The 18,233-nt window shown below is 32.0% G+C and overlaps 1 protein-coding gene across 2 annotated transcripts; it reads right to left on the bottom strand.

Moving 5' to 3' along the window:
* Positions 1–5,118: 5,118 nt before the first annotated feature.
* LOC114878901 (solute carrier organic anion transporter family member 74D) lies at positions 5,119–15,617 on the bottom strand. 2 transcript variants are annotated; one of them, XM_029193183.2, is made up of 9 exons: positions 15,201–15,617; positions 12,146–12,334; positions 10,227–10,652; positions 9,730–9,974; positions 9,384–9,654; positions 9,078–9,273; positions 8,097–8,698; positions 7,426–7,643; positions 5,119–5,406 (listed from the first exon to the last, which is right to left on the bottom strand). In XM_029193183.2, the coding sequence occupies exons 1-8, from the start codon at positions 15,226–15,228 to the stop codon at positions 7,471–7,473; spliced, it is 2,130 nt and encodes a 709-aa protein (XP_029049016.1). In that variant the 5' UTR covers positions 15,229–15,617; the 3' UTR covers positions 5,119–5,406; positions 7,426–7,470. The 2 variants fall into 2 exon arrangements, with proteins under 2 accessions (XP_029049016.1, XP_029049017.1); XM_029193184.2 differs by having other exon boundaries at positions 12,146–12,339; positions 15,201–15,616.
* Between the last annotated feature and the right edge of the window lie 2,616 nt (positions 15,618–18,233).

The following is an 18,233-nucleotide window of genomic DNA, read 5'->3' as shown; positions in this document are numbered from 1 at the left end:
TTGCAACATTGTAATAATAAAATGTGAAATATATAAATATCATAGAAAATTGACCAAATAGTGATTTAATATTTAAAAATGATCGATAAGATTAAATGGAATTCTCATTAATTGTTTTCAAAGAATGAAGGATGGCAACGGTAGTGCCATCTATTTGTTGCTCCCGAGATGCGATTATTCGCAAGAAGAAGGGTATTCCCGTGGTAGGACCAGTCGAAAGATACGCATCTCACAGAGATAGACGAGGTCTCGGCTTTGGGTATGGTGTCTATGCTCGTTTCTAGCCAACCTCCGGGAGCAGAAGCTTACATTGTGAACCCATTATGATTTAATAGAGACGACGTGATGTACACACACGCGCACACTAACGCAACTGGTAAACTCTTCCGTCTATTCCCGCGCATTGCTAATGGCACACACCAAACAGCCATGCCACTAATAGCTGCTGGTTAATTGCTGAAACTTAATTTTCGATCGAAGAATGGATCGACATGCTACCCGTGTCGTCGTAGTTTGTTTCCTACATCCAATGTGCCGCGAAATTTTCCAAACGGATTTACCATATTTTTCATATTAATCCAAAAATGTATAGGGATAAACTATTAGGTCATCATTTTTGTCTGAGATAGCTTAGGTTCCTTAGTCCTACTAAAAATGTCCAGTGACTAGTACTAATTAATTCTGAAATAGGTGAATAATAATTATTAATAACAACTTGGAGTTTTTATAATTATCTTCAGAGGAGGAGTGTAAAATTTAAAGCATAAAAATAATATTAAATACAAAATTAAATTAAATGGTGCTCTCTCCATGGTTCGCCATCCGAGAATTAAGAGCACCTAATAATTTAAAAAACTTTTACTGCCTTGTAAATTTAAAATCAAACTATATATTAAGAGAAATAAATAATTAAATTGTAATTCATTTATCGAACAACTAACAAATATTGAATTGAAGACACTTAAAAAATCTTCAGGTATAATAAATGAATGACATTGTGAAGCCTATCAAAATCCTTTTATCAGGACCGTTGAGATAATTATTAGTCGTGTTTGAATGTTCAATGCACGTGTCTAAATTTTACTGTAACATTGTATCTTCTAAATGATAGACCTAAAAGTTTTAAGAAATCAAAGGATAAAAATGTAATTTGACACATATGTATCAAAAATCACAATGTCATTCGTACAGAAATGCACAAGTCACGAAAGTGTTATTAACTAATTTCAGTCTGATTTGTAGGAAATAACCTTGTGACGCTTGTGTGTTTGCAAACCTGCGTCAAACATATTGTTTGATGGCGAAAATTTACATCCAAGATAAGAAGGTAATAAATTTATACATAATCTCGTCTTTTCGTTAAACGAATCATTTCCTCCTGTTTCCACTAATCAAACGTTGTTCCTAGTATTTAGTAATCAACAATGTAATAGAGCCATAGATCATTTCTTTCTATCATCCATAGATCCCACGTTCTTTCTACAATTAACAAAGCTTTGGCAAATTTTATAAATTGAGGTTGACTAATTAACTTTAATTGATATCTAATCACATTGGTTTGTTATCAAACAACGCAGAGAATTAAATCCAATGAAGCCTATGTGTATTCAATATTATGCCCTAGATACCATGCAAATATTGAATGATAATAAAAAATAATTTTGTATATTTCTACATAATATAATGCAAAGAACCTGACAAATGTATAATTAACCCTTGAGTACCGGACCAGTGTAAAATTATGGAAATTAAAATAATATGAAATACAAAATTAAATTAAAATTGGAGCTTTCTCCATGGTCCGCCGTTGAAGGGTTAACCCTACAAAGACTAAAAAGAGAATGGAAGAATTGTCGAATCCATCAATTAAAAAATATTAAAAACATTTTATTTATATCATATAGAAAGTTTCTACAAAATTATTTATTTTTGCATACAAAGCTTCTTCATTCTAAGGTAATTAAATTAATTTAATAAACATAAAATTTTTCTTAGAAACACTTTGAAAGAGACATCGAATTTACGACCGTGACGTTGACCATGTCTGACGTCAGATACGATTTTGAACGAGTAACAAAGTTGAAAATCCATGTTGATATACGAAGCAGTTCACTGTAATGTTTACTTGGTTTACATCTGGTCGTACCAGAATTGTATTTACGAAATGATGTTGAAAATGACAATTACTAAGCAGCTTCATCGGGATTGATACTTTTAATTATGTCTACCCTTCTGGCGCCGTCTTTTAAGAAAAAAGTACACGACTATAAAACGCGATTCGTTTCGTAAATAATTCCGATGGAATTAAGTACATTGACTTTCGAAACCTGTCAAACAAACTGAGTTTGTGACTTGGGTCACACACAAAATGAGTTGTGTGTGGAATATCACATTAACCAAATGATTGATTCTAATAGATACTTTTTCTTTAACTTTTGAAAGACAGTGGCTGGGTCAATTGTGACCCACACCATTAAGTTTGTTAATCTCTATTTAATTTGGAAATTAATAACTTAATTTTCCTCAATTACATTTAGCCTTTTAATCATCACACTATTTCACTAATTTTTCAAATAATAATATTAATTATTTAAAAACATCATGAGACAATAGTTATAAAAAAGTAATATTGTAAGCTATATGTTTATTATAATGTTTCTTATAAAATTTCGTCCAAAATAAATTCCAGGCGTAAATATTATAAAACATTAAAATCGTTCAATCATTGGGCATTACATTACGTAATAATTCGAAATTTATCGTAATCTTTGATCTCGTATCGAATGGTACTCTATTTAATCAGATACTCTTCTCTACAAAAGAAATAACATATCACGCACAAAAAAATGAGCATATTTCTAAGAATATTTATTAAAAAACGTTGGAATAACTCCCATGTCATTAAAATGGCACTTATTAAATTCTACCACTATCCTGCTTAATAATTTTCTTATTTACTTTTTGATGACATCAATAATTTTTAATTACCATACAAAAATAAAAAAATATTATATCATGGAATAATTCAAATATTGATTAAGATAATTAAAAGGACACTTATCGAATTCTACTATCACTTCAACTTATTTTGCGATGGCATAAAAAATTCTCAGTTAAAAAATTTTGTTTTCTTAAAAATTTATCCGTTTGGAGGCAAATATTTTTAAGGAAATTAAAGTTAGAGGTAGATGTTATATACAAGTTGTCCAAACCGCATACCTCTGTCCTTTTTCGATGCGCATTGTCGACGATAGTCTAGATTAGACTGTACCTCGACTTAGAAGACGTTGATGAGGTCTATATGAAAGATGGGTCAGGGTCATGCACAATGCACCGTGTACACACAACGACAAAACTTCTCAATACGAGGCTGACCCGTGCATCCGCAGTTACCCGATCGCGTCGCTTCGTGAGGCCGGAATCGGAACAGACTGTCGAATTTTAACAAATCTCATTTATCTACGATCGTTCGAAATCGTATCAGTTCTATCGTGACACGCAGTTAATTCTTATATATTATACACTCGATCGATTGTTTGTTCAATTTGTTTATGCGGCATTATGTGTGTAAATAATTAGAAGAAATGTAAATGTTAATATTGTTTCTGAGTAAAAAAATAAAAAACATGTTATCTCAATTATCTAATATGTTCTTTGAAAAAATTAAATCTTTTATTCCGATCATCTCTGCCGGAAACTGTACCATCGCGCTTCTATATTAAATTACCTAACCGAGTATTCGAAAGTACATGAAATAATTGTGTGAATAAATTTTATTTTTTTATTTTATATTTTTAATGAAGCTGTAAGAAATGTATTATTACTCAAATTTTATGAAAATGCTAAAATATCTTCACAGGCTCTTATATTTATAAATTACCTGTAATTAAGACACAGTAATTGTACTATCACACAGGTGTGTAATAAAAAGAGATAAAGAAGACAATTTTTAATCCGCAAGAGTAATTTGATATATCATGTCGAAGTTACACGAGTGTAAAGAAATAAGCAGCAATCGTGATTTTTTTTATTTAAAGAAGAATAAGACACTTAATCCTTCGGTAATGCCAAAGCGCATCCTCCAGGAGCGTACCTAAGGATGCGATCGATAAAGACATTCTGACGTCACGAGGATGTACTGGAATTCATTAAACGACTGGGTCTTTTAAGTCGGTATGGTTAGGCTTAAAAATTAAAAGGCTCTCAAATAAAAACTCCCTTCCTTGGATTTCCGTTCTTCTCTTGGTAAACGAGGAATGAGCCAGAACAGCCGATTGGTCGATTCAACCCTTTATAGGACTAAAAGGGATGCACACCTAATTGATATAATTCTCTGTTATCTCAAGTTTTTTATCCTTTCAACACTACTAGGTGTATTTATATTTACATCCTAAATAACTTTGAAAATTTATTTCGAGTTCAATATTATCCCAAATGTTATACAATTTAAAAGTGATTCTCTTTTCCCTTTTCCTTTCTCCTTTTCCCTTCCTATTTTCTTATTTCCATTTCCAATTTCTCTCCCCATTTCCCCTTTCATATTTCCCTTTTTCGCTTTTCCATTTTCCCTTTCCCTTCTCCCCTTCCTTTTCCCATTTTCCATTCTCCATTATAATAATCATTCAAAAATAAAAACTGGCTACTCATATAAGAAATGCGATAAGAAATAAATTTGATGTCGTTTTGTATTGCAACAAAATTGAAAAGGCTTTCAACTAATCCTTATCTCTTTTAATATTTTCCACTGATAAAGTGAAGTTTAGTACTGCTAAATGAGAATCCCATTATTTTTTGGTATTTCTTCATATCTAAAGCTGGCTTTACACATTCATGCAATCTCCACGCATTGGAACACAACTTTGCCTAAATAAGTTAAATTTCGTCTTGTTTTTTTTAAATGCCAATTGCTTCCAAGAAAGAATGTTAATGATAAGGAAATATACTCACTTGTTTTCAAACAGTTTGGTCAAACGCTACTGTCTTGTTAACTGTGTTACTTTATTTATTGGAGAATTAATAATGGAAGCATTTTCTTTTTCTTTCTCCAAAAAGCAGTATATCTACTATTTCGACACCTGACATTTAATAATCGGAAATTAATTAACGTAATATGAACGATTTAATAAAAACATACCTTTTATTTACAAACAGATGGAAATAACGCTGAATAATCGTGTAAATATTTTAACAAATTGGAATGTAAATTACAAGGAAATCAAGGTTCAATAATTATTAAAGGCTGAACAGTCTCCTAGTTCCACATTTAAATATCACTTGCATTATTTTTTTCTTTTTAAATATAGTTGATCAATTTTTGAAACAATTAAAAATTAACTGTTAGTCTTGAAATTTTAAAAAATTGATGCAATAATCGGTAAAGTTGACCTGAAAGTTAAAACTCCTAAAGGGTCTAGCCGTATAAGCATAGTGAATCGGCCCCAGCAACACTTTCGGTTGATATTTATACCACATAGTGCTTTTTGCCTAAACAACAATTGTATGCAATTTCAACCCCGTACCCCCTCCGATAAGGGAGATATGAGGGCAAAACCGAAAACCTTTATCATTTTTTTTCTCGGAAACTATTTAAGATATTTCATCACATTAAAGTGCAAATAGTAGGTATTCATTAGCTGTATATCATATTTTTTTTTCAAAATTTTTATTCGATGATTAAGGGTTGAAAATTAATAAATAAATTTCTGAAAATGATTTTTATAAACAATCCCTTGGATGACACCCACCGAAAAAATTAAGAATAATCCTTTACTATTTAACTAGTATCAGTAAAAATTTCAAGAGTGTCGGATTGGTACATCATAGTTAAAAAAAAATAAAACCAATGCAACGCCCTTTCATAAGGCAAAGCCGGCCTGAACGTTAGTGGCGCTCAACTTAACCGACCTACAGGGGAATACGTAGCGCCGACCCGCCACGTTTCTCGTACCAGAAACAGCTCTCAGAAAAGTATTAGTTCTTCTTTCCCTAAACTGTGTGTTACTTAACAGTCAGTTATTTAAATAATATATTAACAATTTAAATTTTTTAATTAAGTTTTCTGGTCCTAACTTTTAACGTCCGTGTTTTCACGGTGTTTCTCGTTTTAAGTATGTGGGAGCCCTAAAAAGAGCTGATTATGTTGTACGTTACAAATGGCACCCTTTTATAAATGCAACTAAGGTGTTCCTCGTTTTAAGTATGTGGGAGCCCTGAAAAGGGCTGATTATTAAGCCCTAAAAAGAGCTGATTGTGTTATGTATTGTCAGGTTGAAGTATATGATTTGAAACAGAACACTCAAAAACTTTTTTTAAAAAAACACGCTTGTAAATAACACCATTTGTATCATAAAACGCCTTTACTCTTTTCTGGACCTCCATATACTTAAAACGAGGGTCACCTTAATTGCAGCCATTTCCAGGTAGTACTGGTCCGCTATAATATAATTAACCCTTTTCAGGGCGACCATATACTTAAAACGAGGAAAACCTTAGGTACAACTATTCACAGGTACCAGCTATAATTTAATTAAAAGTAATACGTACGTGAAAAGGTAAAGACGGAAATAGTTATAGAAGTCTATGTTCTTTACAGCGTTGAATAGAATGATATTGCAGTTATACCTGTGATACCTTCTTCGACTATTAAAAGGACAACTAATTGCATCTAACACAGTGCCATTGTTCAAGACATGATATAAATCTGTGATTTAGGGCTTCCACATACTTAAAACGAGAAACACCGTAAAAACACGGACGTTAAAAGTTAGGACCAGAAAACTTAATTAAAAAATTTAAATTGTTAATATATTATTTAAATAAATGACTGTTAACTAATACACAGTTTAGGGAAAGAAGAGCTCATACTTTTCTGAGAGCTGTTTCTGGAACGAGAAACGTGGCGGGTCGGCGCTACGTATTCCCCTGTAGGTCGGTTAAGTTGAGCGCCACTAACGTTCAGGCCGGCTTTGCCTTATGAAAGGGCGTTGCATTGGGTTTATTTTTTTTTAACTATGATGTACCAATCCGACACTCTTGAAATTTTTACAGATAATAGTTAAATAGTAAAGGATTATTCTTAATTTTTTCGGTGGGTGTCATCCAAGGGATTGTTTATAAAAATCATTTTCAAAAATTTATTTATTAATTTTCAACCCTTAATCATCGAATAAAAATTTTGAAAAAAAAATATGTTATACAGCTAATGAGTACCTACTATTTGCACTTTAATGTGGTCAAATATCTTAAATAGTTTCCGAGAAAAAAAATGATAAAGGTTTTGAGTTTTACCCTCATATCTCCCTTATCAGAGGGAATAGGGGGTTGAAATTGCACACAATTGTTGTTTAGGCAAAAAGCACTATGTGGTATAAATATCAACCGAAAGTGTTGCTGGGGCCAATTCACTATACTTATACGGCTAGACCCTTTAAACGGCGGCCAGTTAATTTTGATTTAATCATTATTCGTTTTTTAATTCACATTTCCGTTCATTTCTCTTCTCTTCTCGTTATCGACTAATGGCGGCGCGGGTTCTTCTTTAATAAATTCACGTCGTCTATCGCCCTCATGGGTACCATAAAGATCTAAATTCTTCCCGAGATAACAAACCACTGCATCGAAAATTACTCCTATAATCGAAAATCCTGAAAATCATTTTAAATTCAATAACATTGCAAAACGAACTTAAGAAGAAGAAACAGTTAAAAGGCAATCCTTGTTTGCGGGGAAGCTTATATCATTCAGCTATAATTGTATAAATTTTGAATAAAAATATTTATAAAAATACCTAAATACAAATACAAAACGCCATTTATATTAAACTTATAGTTTTTGTTAAATAAACTTCTAAAGATTGCATTAAAAATGCTGAAGACACTAAAAGCTAAATCTTAATGTAAATAAAATAAAAAAAGTTTAATAAAATAACAGTTTTAAATTAAGATTCGTTCTCTAATCTGAAACCTTATTTTTCTAACTTAGAAGTGTCCTAAATAAACAAATATTCAGATATGCTATTTAAAAGAAATATTATCTTTAAAAAAATTATAGGCAGATATTGATAAAAGTTTAAACTGTAAACAGTGATAGAAACTTACCCGCCGATGTTACGTTGACTAAATATCTGAAGTTCTTCCCGTGATGGAACCAGCAGTTCCCTTTGGTACCGCACGACTCTTCCCAGATCAAACAGGTTGAATCAATAATGGCTCCATAAATAATTGGACCCGGTATTAATGCAAATAAAGAGATGGTCATTATAGTAATACCCTGGGCGAAACTTTTATCCTTCTTGTCGACACTACGGTAATTTACCAGGACGTTACCAATTTTTCCAGAGCAAGCTAATGTCTGTATGATACAGCTAAGAACAGTGAACAAAAGATACGGTCCACTGCAGTCGTTCGAACAGATACCAGCTCTGACTTTGTCATAACTGATCGTTTGTAAATTGTTCGAATAGATCAATTGATCCTGTACCAAAGGCTGCATGGTATCATAGCCAAAAACGTTTTGAAAATTTGATACGCTTGATAATGGAAGGCAACTACAATTTCCAAATTCCTTGTCGTTGATTATGGTTCGACAGCCTGCGTGACACGCTGAGAAGAATGTCGTCTTTGATGGCACGTGGCATACCGGGGAGTACTTAACTCCCTCGCAATTGCAAGCTTCATTACAACTCGACGTCAGAGTCATTCTGAAGTAATAATTAACAAGCAGTAATTAGTAATAGTTCGGACCTAAATCTTCCAAATGGTTAGCTTTCAAATGGTGCTTACATCTACCTTAGCCATAGATTCTAAATTATATTAAAACTCTGACTACGAGGGTAGAAATTATGGACATCATAAAGGAATTAAAATAATCTATTTAAAAAAATTTTAGGAGTAAATAGTTTAAAAAATTTGGTGTGTCTGTTTCTATCTGGAGGTGAAGACTGGGAGGTGGAGAGCGGAGTGGAGACAGAGGAGTCCTGTTTATAAAGAAAAATTAGGATTCTCTTAAAATAAATTTGTGATACACTTGTCCTGAAATTTCTGAAAATAATCCACGATAAAAAAAGAAAACGTACTCACTGCATAGTGTCTAAATCAAGACCCTTGATTCCATTGTCAGCACAGCCAAGGAATATGAAAACTATTTGACCAGCGACGAAACAGACCCCGACAAACACATTCCATGCTAATAGTGGTCTGGGTCCAGGTTTGAATTTGCTAATAATCATTCCGGATAGTAGAAATCCTAGTACCATTCCTATCAGCGATACGGGGCCTAAAATTAAAATGATCACAAATATTCGTTAATTATCATAATTTTCCTTAACTTGTATAAAAATCAAAGTTTTATTTCTAATTATTTTACAATCTTACAAAATGGCATACCTGCAATCACAGTGCCATTAGCAGCAAATGTGCTATACTGAACTTCTAGATACTTTGCTAAAAATGTTATGTAAGCGGATGCTCCTAGCACATAAAACACGCCACTTAAATTGTTAAACGTTAACAGCCAGTTTGTTAACAGCCTCTTCATCGTTTTTGGAAATTCACGAATTGTTGGAATGTGTACAGTCTCTAATGATTTTCTTTGCTCCATCGGTTTCATATACTGCTCCTGCACGGTCAGGTGCAGTTTCAGTGGAATACTACCATCCTAAAAATTTCATTAATCAGGTATGTTAATGAACCATACGTCTATTGATTTTATTGCTAATGTATCATCGTTTACCTTTTTGGCAGTGTCAATAGCAGCCTTTTTTGTAGGCAAATCTTTTGGAAACATGGCTATTAAGATAGCAAACATACCCATTGCGACACCTAAAATAATCCAACCTAGCCACCATGCACCCAACCATCGTGGATCCTTTTTAGTGATCACTGGATGTAAGCTTGGATCTATGTACAAACTTAGACAACCGTAACCCAATAAGAATCCTATTGCTGGTCCAACCGTTCTCAATGCAAATGTAAAACCTTATTAAAAATATCAGAAATTCGTTTAAACAATGATAAAAAAAAAAGAAATAAATTAATTTCCAAATTTATTTTAATAAACTAAAGATCTAGGTGAAATAAAAATAGCTAATTTATACAAATTTGTATTATTTTATCACTCGTGATTCATTGAAAAAATCCAAATTATATAATTTTAGTAATAAAATTTATTTGAATGCAATATTTAATAAATAAATTTGCCTAATATTCTAAAATATAAACTGTGCTTACCTAGAAGCATCGGAGTATTCTTCTTCTTCGTATTATCATCAAGGTACGTCTGACCAAGGCCATAATAAAGAGTGGTACCAATTCCAAGGACAAACTGAGAGAGGAAGACCAATAATCGTGGAAGGATACTGACGTCCAACAGCGTCTCCTCGTCACAGTGTTCCGGTTTGACATCGCGTGGACATATTGCTAGATCCTTTGGGATTGTACTAGTGTTTAACAAAGTTTGATCAAGATACTCCTTCGTCAAAGCCAAAGCGTCTCTTCCTGGTCCGTACAAGAAATGTGGAAGTGCCAAGATCAGGCATGAAACAGCGCTGAGACCAACACCAACTGCGATCCATCTTGGACGATGCCCCGAACCACCGTAATAGATTAATACCAGGGACAAGATTTGAGAGATCTCGTTGCCGGATAGAATTAATCCTGAAATGTATCAATAATTAATAATATTCTTTTATTTTACGATGCTAAATTAAATAACTAAATTTGACAAAAACAAATTAAATGATTAACTACAATAATTAACCCCTTAACGACCGATAATCGAATAACATAGCATATTAATACAAGGTCAACTTTGATTCATACTGAAACTTTTATTATATGAACATTAAAATCAATTTATAATAAATAAAGTATCCCATTGTCAGTGAATACAGTCATAAAGGTACTGTAAGTAATTGAATAACTTTTATTAAATGAAGATTTTTCTCCCTTAATTTTCACTGTAAAATTATTAAAACAATATAGAAATCCATGATTTTTAAGAACACGTAAATATCATGTGTGTCGTTATTGAATTCCAATGATCGGTCGATCGATCGAATAAACGTAATAACAGCGACCTCGCCAAACCACGAAGTTCCCGAACGAACGTAATACGCTCGTGTATAGAAGGGTTGTATCGATTTCTCACTATGTAACAGGTAATTAACACCTATGTGTATTGGTGATGCAAACAGTGTTTCATTAATGTGTCAGTTCATGGTTAACGAATGCAAAACCAAAACTATTAATTTTAACAATTTTACGACTTTTAACTTTCGCAATTTTAATTTAACAAGAATCATATTCTAGAGTTTTATGCAATACCTAAGTATTGCAGTTTACTGATCGAAGCAATTTATTTTTTCACCTAAAATTATCCATTAATTCCAATTGTACCATAGTTAGAATGACATATTATGACTAACTAATAAACTCCTATAAACGTACATCCGTATGTCTTCATAGTGCGTGTTGAACGCTCGTTGCTCTAACGACAGATTTCTCACTTCTATGATTGCGACACTCTACTTACCTACTAGACAAATGTACACGAACACACGGTTTATCTTTGCTCGGGGTCAATTATATGTGTATGTGCGTAAGCATAAGTACTTGAAAGTGGTAGACTCACGACACTTGGCTAGCCAGTTTCAGTGACAAGAGAAATCCTAGTGAAAATAAGAAGCTCAAAGCGTTCAACCATTCAGAATTTATCATCTTTCTCAACCAGTTTCATTGTTATCAAATCAATGTGGCACATAAAATGTGACGTTTTAAATGATTCCTATACAAACCTAACGCTTTCGTATTAATAAAGACATAGTATGAGGGAAAGTGATTAGGTTTCGGTCGTTTATGTTCACAACTAATTTTCTTACTGTTTTTGGCTTTTAAAAATTCTGAAAAAATTCTGGAATACTTACCGAGAGCTCTACTTTAATATATAATCGTTCATTAAATCAAATGTTTGAAGAATTAATTGGGGAAAATAAATATTCCAAAAGAAGTTTGGAAGAAATTGAAATTTTCTTTGAATAAGAGATTAGTAAGATCTTATTTAGAAATCTTGAAAAATATAAAAATTCTAAAATTAATCATTTGACTCATTTTTGTTTTTATTGGTTTGTTATCATGATTGATGTTCATACCAGTTGTACGACTAGGTATTTTGAACCTCTTCTCCAAAGTGGTGAGGGTAACCACTATGTAGATAAAGGCCATCGCCTGTACAGTACCAAGTAGGCCATATACTGCGATGAAGTTTTTAGGGGTGGCACGATCTCGCAGCCAATTGGGATAAATCCCAAAAATTCCACAACCTTCGCTCATCCCTCTGACTGCGCTGTAACATTTAAATATTCTATATTTTACATCGACTTCAAATACAATGATGTATATTTTACATCGTCTAACTTGTTACATCTGGCTGAAAAGAGTAACAATCATCATAGGGATATACTAAAAATGACATGCAAATTTAATGTCTACTTAAACAATGTAAGTAAAAAATAAGCTATCAAGGTCATGATTACGATAAGTGCATCAACTTCTCTATGCATCCTTCGTAGAATTGCTTCAACTGTGATAAACCTGTTATCTATCGTTGTGACCTGTGTAATTATTTAAAAAGTAATGGCAACCTCATTATTTATTACCATTATTTTTTAAACTTTATGGATACATTAGTATGTACAATGAATTATGTTCGTATGTATGTTACATTGTATGTTTTTAATTAATATAATGTAAAGATTAATATTTCACATATTCTGCTACCCTATATTTTATTTTTCAGTAAGCTTAGATAAAAAAATTTTCTTTTTACAAAACTAACTCTATCTAATTGAAAAAGACAAAGCAACTTTTTCTTTATTTTTCAAATAAAACTATAATTTTACATTTTCACAAAAAATTCATTGAAATTGTGCAAAATTTTGAACAGAATACCAAGAAAAATTCTATAACATTAAAAAATACCTTTTAACAAAATTAAATTATTTAGACTTAATTTTCTTAAATCAAATAACAAATCTATCAATTTTATTTGTAAACCATTGTGAGAAAAGTTTCCAATTGAGAACACGAATTTCAGAAAACCAATCTTATCGGATTAATACCTTTATCGGCAATAAATTTCGTATTTGAATGACAATGGTGCATGTGTTATCGTATCGAGCCAGTACCATATCAGTCTCAATCCAATTTACTGATATAATAATTATTGTATTCCTAGGATAATTTCTGCAATTGGTATTCAACTGATAATTATTATTACTACCAAAGAAATGGAAAAATTCAAAATACACGAATTAATTGACAAATGTAACTATAAAATATAAGATGATTGATTATCTAATTTTACCAATTTTTGGCCAATTTTGGATAGGGTCACAATAACTCGCCCAATCTTATTTGAAATCTTATCTTATATTTCATACTTAACATTTCAAAAAAGATAAAGCAAGTTATTGTGATTCCACTAAAAATTGACCTACTCAGAATTCATCTGAATAGAAGTAATCAAGAATGCAATATTCAAATTATAATTAGACAATCATTACATTAGAAGTATGCAAAAGTTTTATAGGATGTATTTTTGTATTACACTAATATCGACCATTTTTTGTAAAAACCAATATGGATCACAGTTATATCTATTCATACCACTAATAAATAAATTACAAAAAATGAGCGAAAAGTCTGTATAAAGATATGTAATTCGAAGTTTACAATAATGACGCGTTTATGATTATGTCTATATTTTTGCCAGCCAATGGAAAGAATATTATTTTTCAAAATAAATTGAACGTCAAAATGTTACTAGCATAAATGATTTATTTACAAATGACTTCCTTCGTAATTGTCCACGGGCACCTGAGATGATTACGCAATTGCAATTTAACACAGTATAGATTTCGTTGTGACGCTCGGAGACCGTATTAATACGGAGTTTCAGCCGATTGTTACTTCCGCCTCGCTGTGCTACAAGAAGCACGCTAAGAATTGCACATCCAACTTTGCTATAAGCGTACAAGAAAAAAGGTAGGATACAAAGAATATTTTCAAACAAACTGCTGGATACGTATTTTTCTTGCAAAACAGAATTTTCGCCTTAATTTATTATTTATATTTTTAAAAAGGCACGATAACGGTTTGTTTATGCACGCACATCTAGACGATAAAATATTAACAATGCCGATAAAAAAAGAAACATGTTTCTCGATGATAACAATCGATCACAACTGTTTCATTGCTATTGATCAATTCGGAATAATTAAACACATGAACAAGTTTATCACTCTGATTTTTAATTAATCATGATTGCGCGGCATGCTCATTTTTATGTAAACAAATGGAGATTAAAATGTTAAATAATCATCTTAAATTCGTCGCGTTCATTGCTTTTAATATAAAAAAGTTTCCACGTTAACTGTAAATAAAGCGTCATAAGTTGCATATTCACACCTTTTTTCTTTAATCTGAATCTTATTATACTAATTTACAATGAAAAAAACCGTCATTGCTTTTGCATACATTCAATGTTTCAATTAAATAATTAAAGTAATGTATCAGATTTTCAAATGAACATCAGTTAAGTAGTATGTGATACAAAAGCAATTATACTTTTGCAGAATCTTCATAACTATGCAACAAAATTTATAAGTCTATTGTTAGGAGAATGTCACACGTTGAAAGTCGAAAGTAACGTTATCTTCATCTTTACAATAAAACTAAAAGTATGTTAGTGTTTAATTACAGCTCTACCTTAACGCTAGAATTAGTTTCAATTAAACCCTTGTACACAGTTACAATTTTTTTATTATACAAAAAACAGAGTTAAATAATATTTTGACTTAATGGAGCCAAATCAATTAACTATATAAAATAAAAAGTGGAAAAATTAATTGAACATCAATCAAGTGCATTGGCGCTAAAATTTTTAAAAATTCAAAAAGTGGAATGAATCACTTTGAATTTCTATTTTGAGAAATTTTAATTAAAAACAATGCAATAGAATCAAAGACAACAATATATTCCTAGGATAAGACATTAGTAGCATACAAGTGCAATTCGCGATGTGCAAGAAAATTTCCCTAATAAAAGGAGCAATTCAAACAGAAACGCTAATACATAATTACAGTAGACTGCAGAAGTTAAGTAGGAGGAGGAAGTGAAAACATATGAGAATTATATTGGTCTCACCTTGACCTTTGACCACGTGCCTCTGCATGGACTCAGGAAGGACTTCCAGGTCGCGAGTCCTGGATGGATCGCGATCCTCGAGTCTTTCCTTACTCGTCACCTCCCTCTTCGTGTATGAAATTAAAGAAAAAAATCACTATGCGCTAGGAGCGCTCTAGTTTACGCGAATAAACGCGGGATAACTGAGGCTCGCTCTTGTGTCAATGGCAATGCTCCCCTACTACCTATTTCTCTATCAAAACGAATGATAACCGGACCGTCATTCAGAGGACGGGTTATCAATGAAGCATTGGTGCTGACATCTCATCACCTTTGTGGACGATGACTCGAGCGAACCTGATTCCAAAGGTATCAGAGACTATTATCGGTTGCAGTCCAAACTAAAGTATGTACAGGATCGAGCAAAATAGGCTTCTCTAAATACTCATGTGAAAAATGATTTAAAAACAAAATAATATGATTTTAATTGAGAAATATAAAATATAGTATGTAATTAAAATTAATTTGAAATTAAAATGAACATTTTAATTCAATATCCAAGTCGTTAGAAAAACGAAATTTCATCATATGACCCTAAATCAATGATTAGAAATTGTATGTATGTAAGTACAGTACCGGGCATGGTAGGCTTCCCCAGGAAAAATGGCGATATCGTGAGTTCTATTCCTATATAGGAAGGATATCGATTTCCTCCATGGAGGAAAATGACTTGAATTGATATTTATTTGTATACCAGTTTTATAGTGTTTAATAATTAAAGATCATATTATTTTCTTTTCTAAATTACTCTCGATATTAATATCGTAAAAATCAGAATTTTAAGGCTTCCTGCTTCCTCTATATTACTTATTTTTCCTAGGGAAATCTGATTTGATAGCGAGTGTATAATGATTCCTTAAACAAGTATAAAAAAAAGGACACACCATTACACGATTAAGCGATACACAATTGTCTGAAAATTAAGACTTTATTTCTTCTTTTCTTTTCTTCCTAATTTTTCGGTAATCAAAATTCGTGTTTCGTCGTCTCGCAGAGTTCAGATGTGCGAAAGCAACAGACAACAATAGTCACGATCTATCGTTTAAGATCAAGACGAGTTCGCATTCCTTTTTTTTATTTCTCTTAGAGACAATATACATATTTAGTTTCCTTTCGTTAATCTATCGATAGGATGCATAATATATAATTAATATTATTAAAAATAACAGACGATATATTACAACCGTTAATCCTAAGAGTATAGAATATTCAAAAGGATCGTAGGCACCTCGTTTTTCTTTATGATTTTCTGATTTCCTTTTTCTTCTTTCCTAATAAATTCGACCGATCACGTTGTTTTCTTCGCTTCGTTATTAAGTACATGAACAATAATAATGAATAATCGATAATGACAATAATATTATCAATATCAATAGTAATAATTATTAATAAGTAATAATAATAATAATAATAATAATAATAAAATAGTAAAATAATAATAATATATCAATAGCATTAATTTATTTTCCTATTATCTTATTTAAACGATTATATAATAATTAATACTTAACACTAAGCCTTCCTAACAGCATCTCCTTCGCTAACTTTTTACAAGACTTTTGGTTTTCTCTTCTCTGCTTCATTAACGCCTAACTTAACATCCTAATGAACCGAGTTAACTTCAATCTACGATTTCGAAGGATTTAAGACTAGACAGACTCATTTTATTCTTCATAGCCTGACCCTTCGTCTAACCTTCTTCCTTCCTAGTTAATTATCCTTTTTCCTCATTTTCTGTTTCATTTCATTTTTTTCTTTTTTTTTAGTTTCACCCAGGATCGGATTAAGATTTCTGAGACCCGGGGCTATCAAATCTTCGAGGGCCCCGTTGGTTGATAAACGTGTTAGAAAAATTTTAATTTATACTAAATAAAATTAAATAACATTTAATCGTACTGAAAAAGGGCAACAGTGAAAAGAGATTACATTCGATATTTCCCGATATATTAAATGGAAGGCTTATAAAGGAGCCCCCGAAAAGTGGAGCCCGTAAATGTAGCCCCTCCCCCAGACCTCCCCTTAAAACTCGGCCCTGGTTTCACCCCCTGTACACGTGTTAGCGAATAACATCGCGCTAACGAATCGCTGACTAGTTTCTTAACCATTAAAGACTATTCGACCGTGCTAATTAAGGCACCAGATCACTTGTAAAAATGGACGAACGAATTCTTAGCGTCGCAAGATTCCTCGTAACGCTAGATAAGCGGCTATTTTTGCGTACGAGTTAGTAATTTATGGAATCGATCCGTATTTAGAATACATATTACAAAGAGACGTGTTTGGCAATGTTTTGGTATGAATTTCTAAATTTAACCGAACGTGTAACTTAAACAAGCCTACGAACTGTGAGTATGTACGTGTGCGTCTATTTGCGTAAACGTAACGTGTCAAAATCCATTCTGATGAACACAGGCATTTGTTAAGAATAAATTATTGAAAATTGAGAAAATTTTTTACTACAACCTTAATAAGGAACTATCAATAAATTCTACTAATCTTCCATTAGTAGCATTAATTAAATTGCTAAGTACATAATCGATAAAATGTTTGTAATGATTATTTACAAACCTTCAACAAGTTTTACATGTATAACCGAAAAACTACAGTTTTGTGTAATTGTAAAGTTTTTCATATTTTTATAATATGTGTCAATGTTTGATTTATTGATTATAAATATTTTATTTAAAAATATCAATTCGTTCGTCCGTTGGTCCTCGTTACATTCGTACTACGATACGCTGATCAGTTCGTTTAAATAATGTCTATAAATCACGCAAAGGCATTGTTCCTAAGACACTTGATGATCTCGCTCGTACGCGATTCTAAGGCAACATCGGTCTAAACGCGATCACTGTTCATTTAGAATTTCTGAACGTCCCTTTTTCGTTTAAACAATCACCATGAATATTTGTTGATCGTGAACCTATATACCGCATAAGTATTTGTGGCCATAGAAATAAAAAGAAAGATTGAGCTTGAAATAATTATATAAGG

This window comes from Osmia bicornis, chromosome 6, assembly GCF_907164935.1.
Source record: "Osmia bicornis bicornis chromosome 6, iOsmBic2.1, whole genome shotgun sequence".
Classification (NCBI taxonomy): Eukaryota; Metazoa; Arthropoda; class Insecta; order Hymenoptera; family Megachilidae; genus Osmia; species Osmia bicornis.
This window is presented reverse-complemented; position numbering and strand designations above follow the sequence as displayed.

Bases quoted from the DNA above. Each gene is read 5' to 3' on its own strand.
- LOC114878901 (XM_029193183.2), bottom strand. From the start codon at position 15,228: ATGCAGAGGCACGTGGTCAAAGGTCAAG. The intron at 10,653-12,145 runs GTATGAACATCA...GATACATTTCAG, and splicing joins AATACCTAGTCGTACAACTG to GATTAATTCTATCCGGCAAC. The intron at 9,975-10,226 runs GTAAGCACAGTT...ATTTTTAATAAG, and splicing joins GAATACTCCGATGCTTCTAG to GTTTTACATTTGCATTGAGA.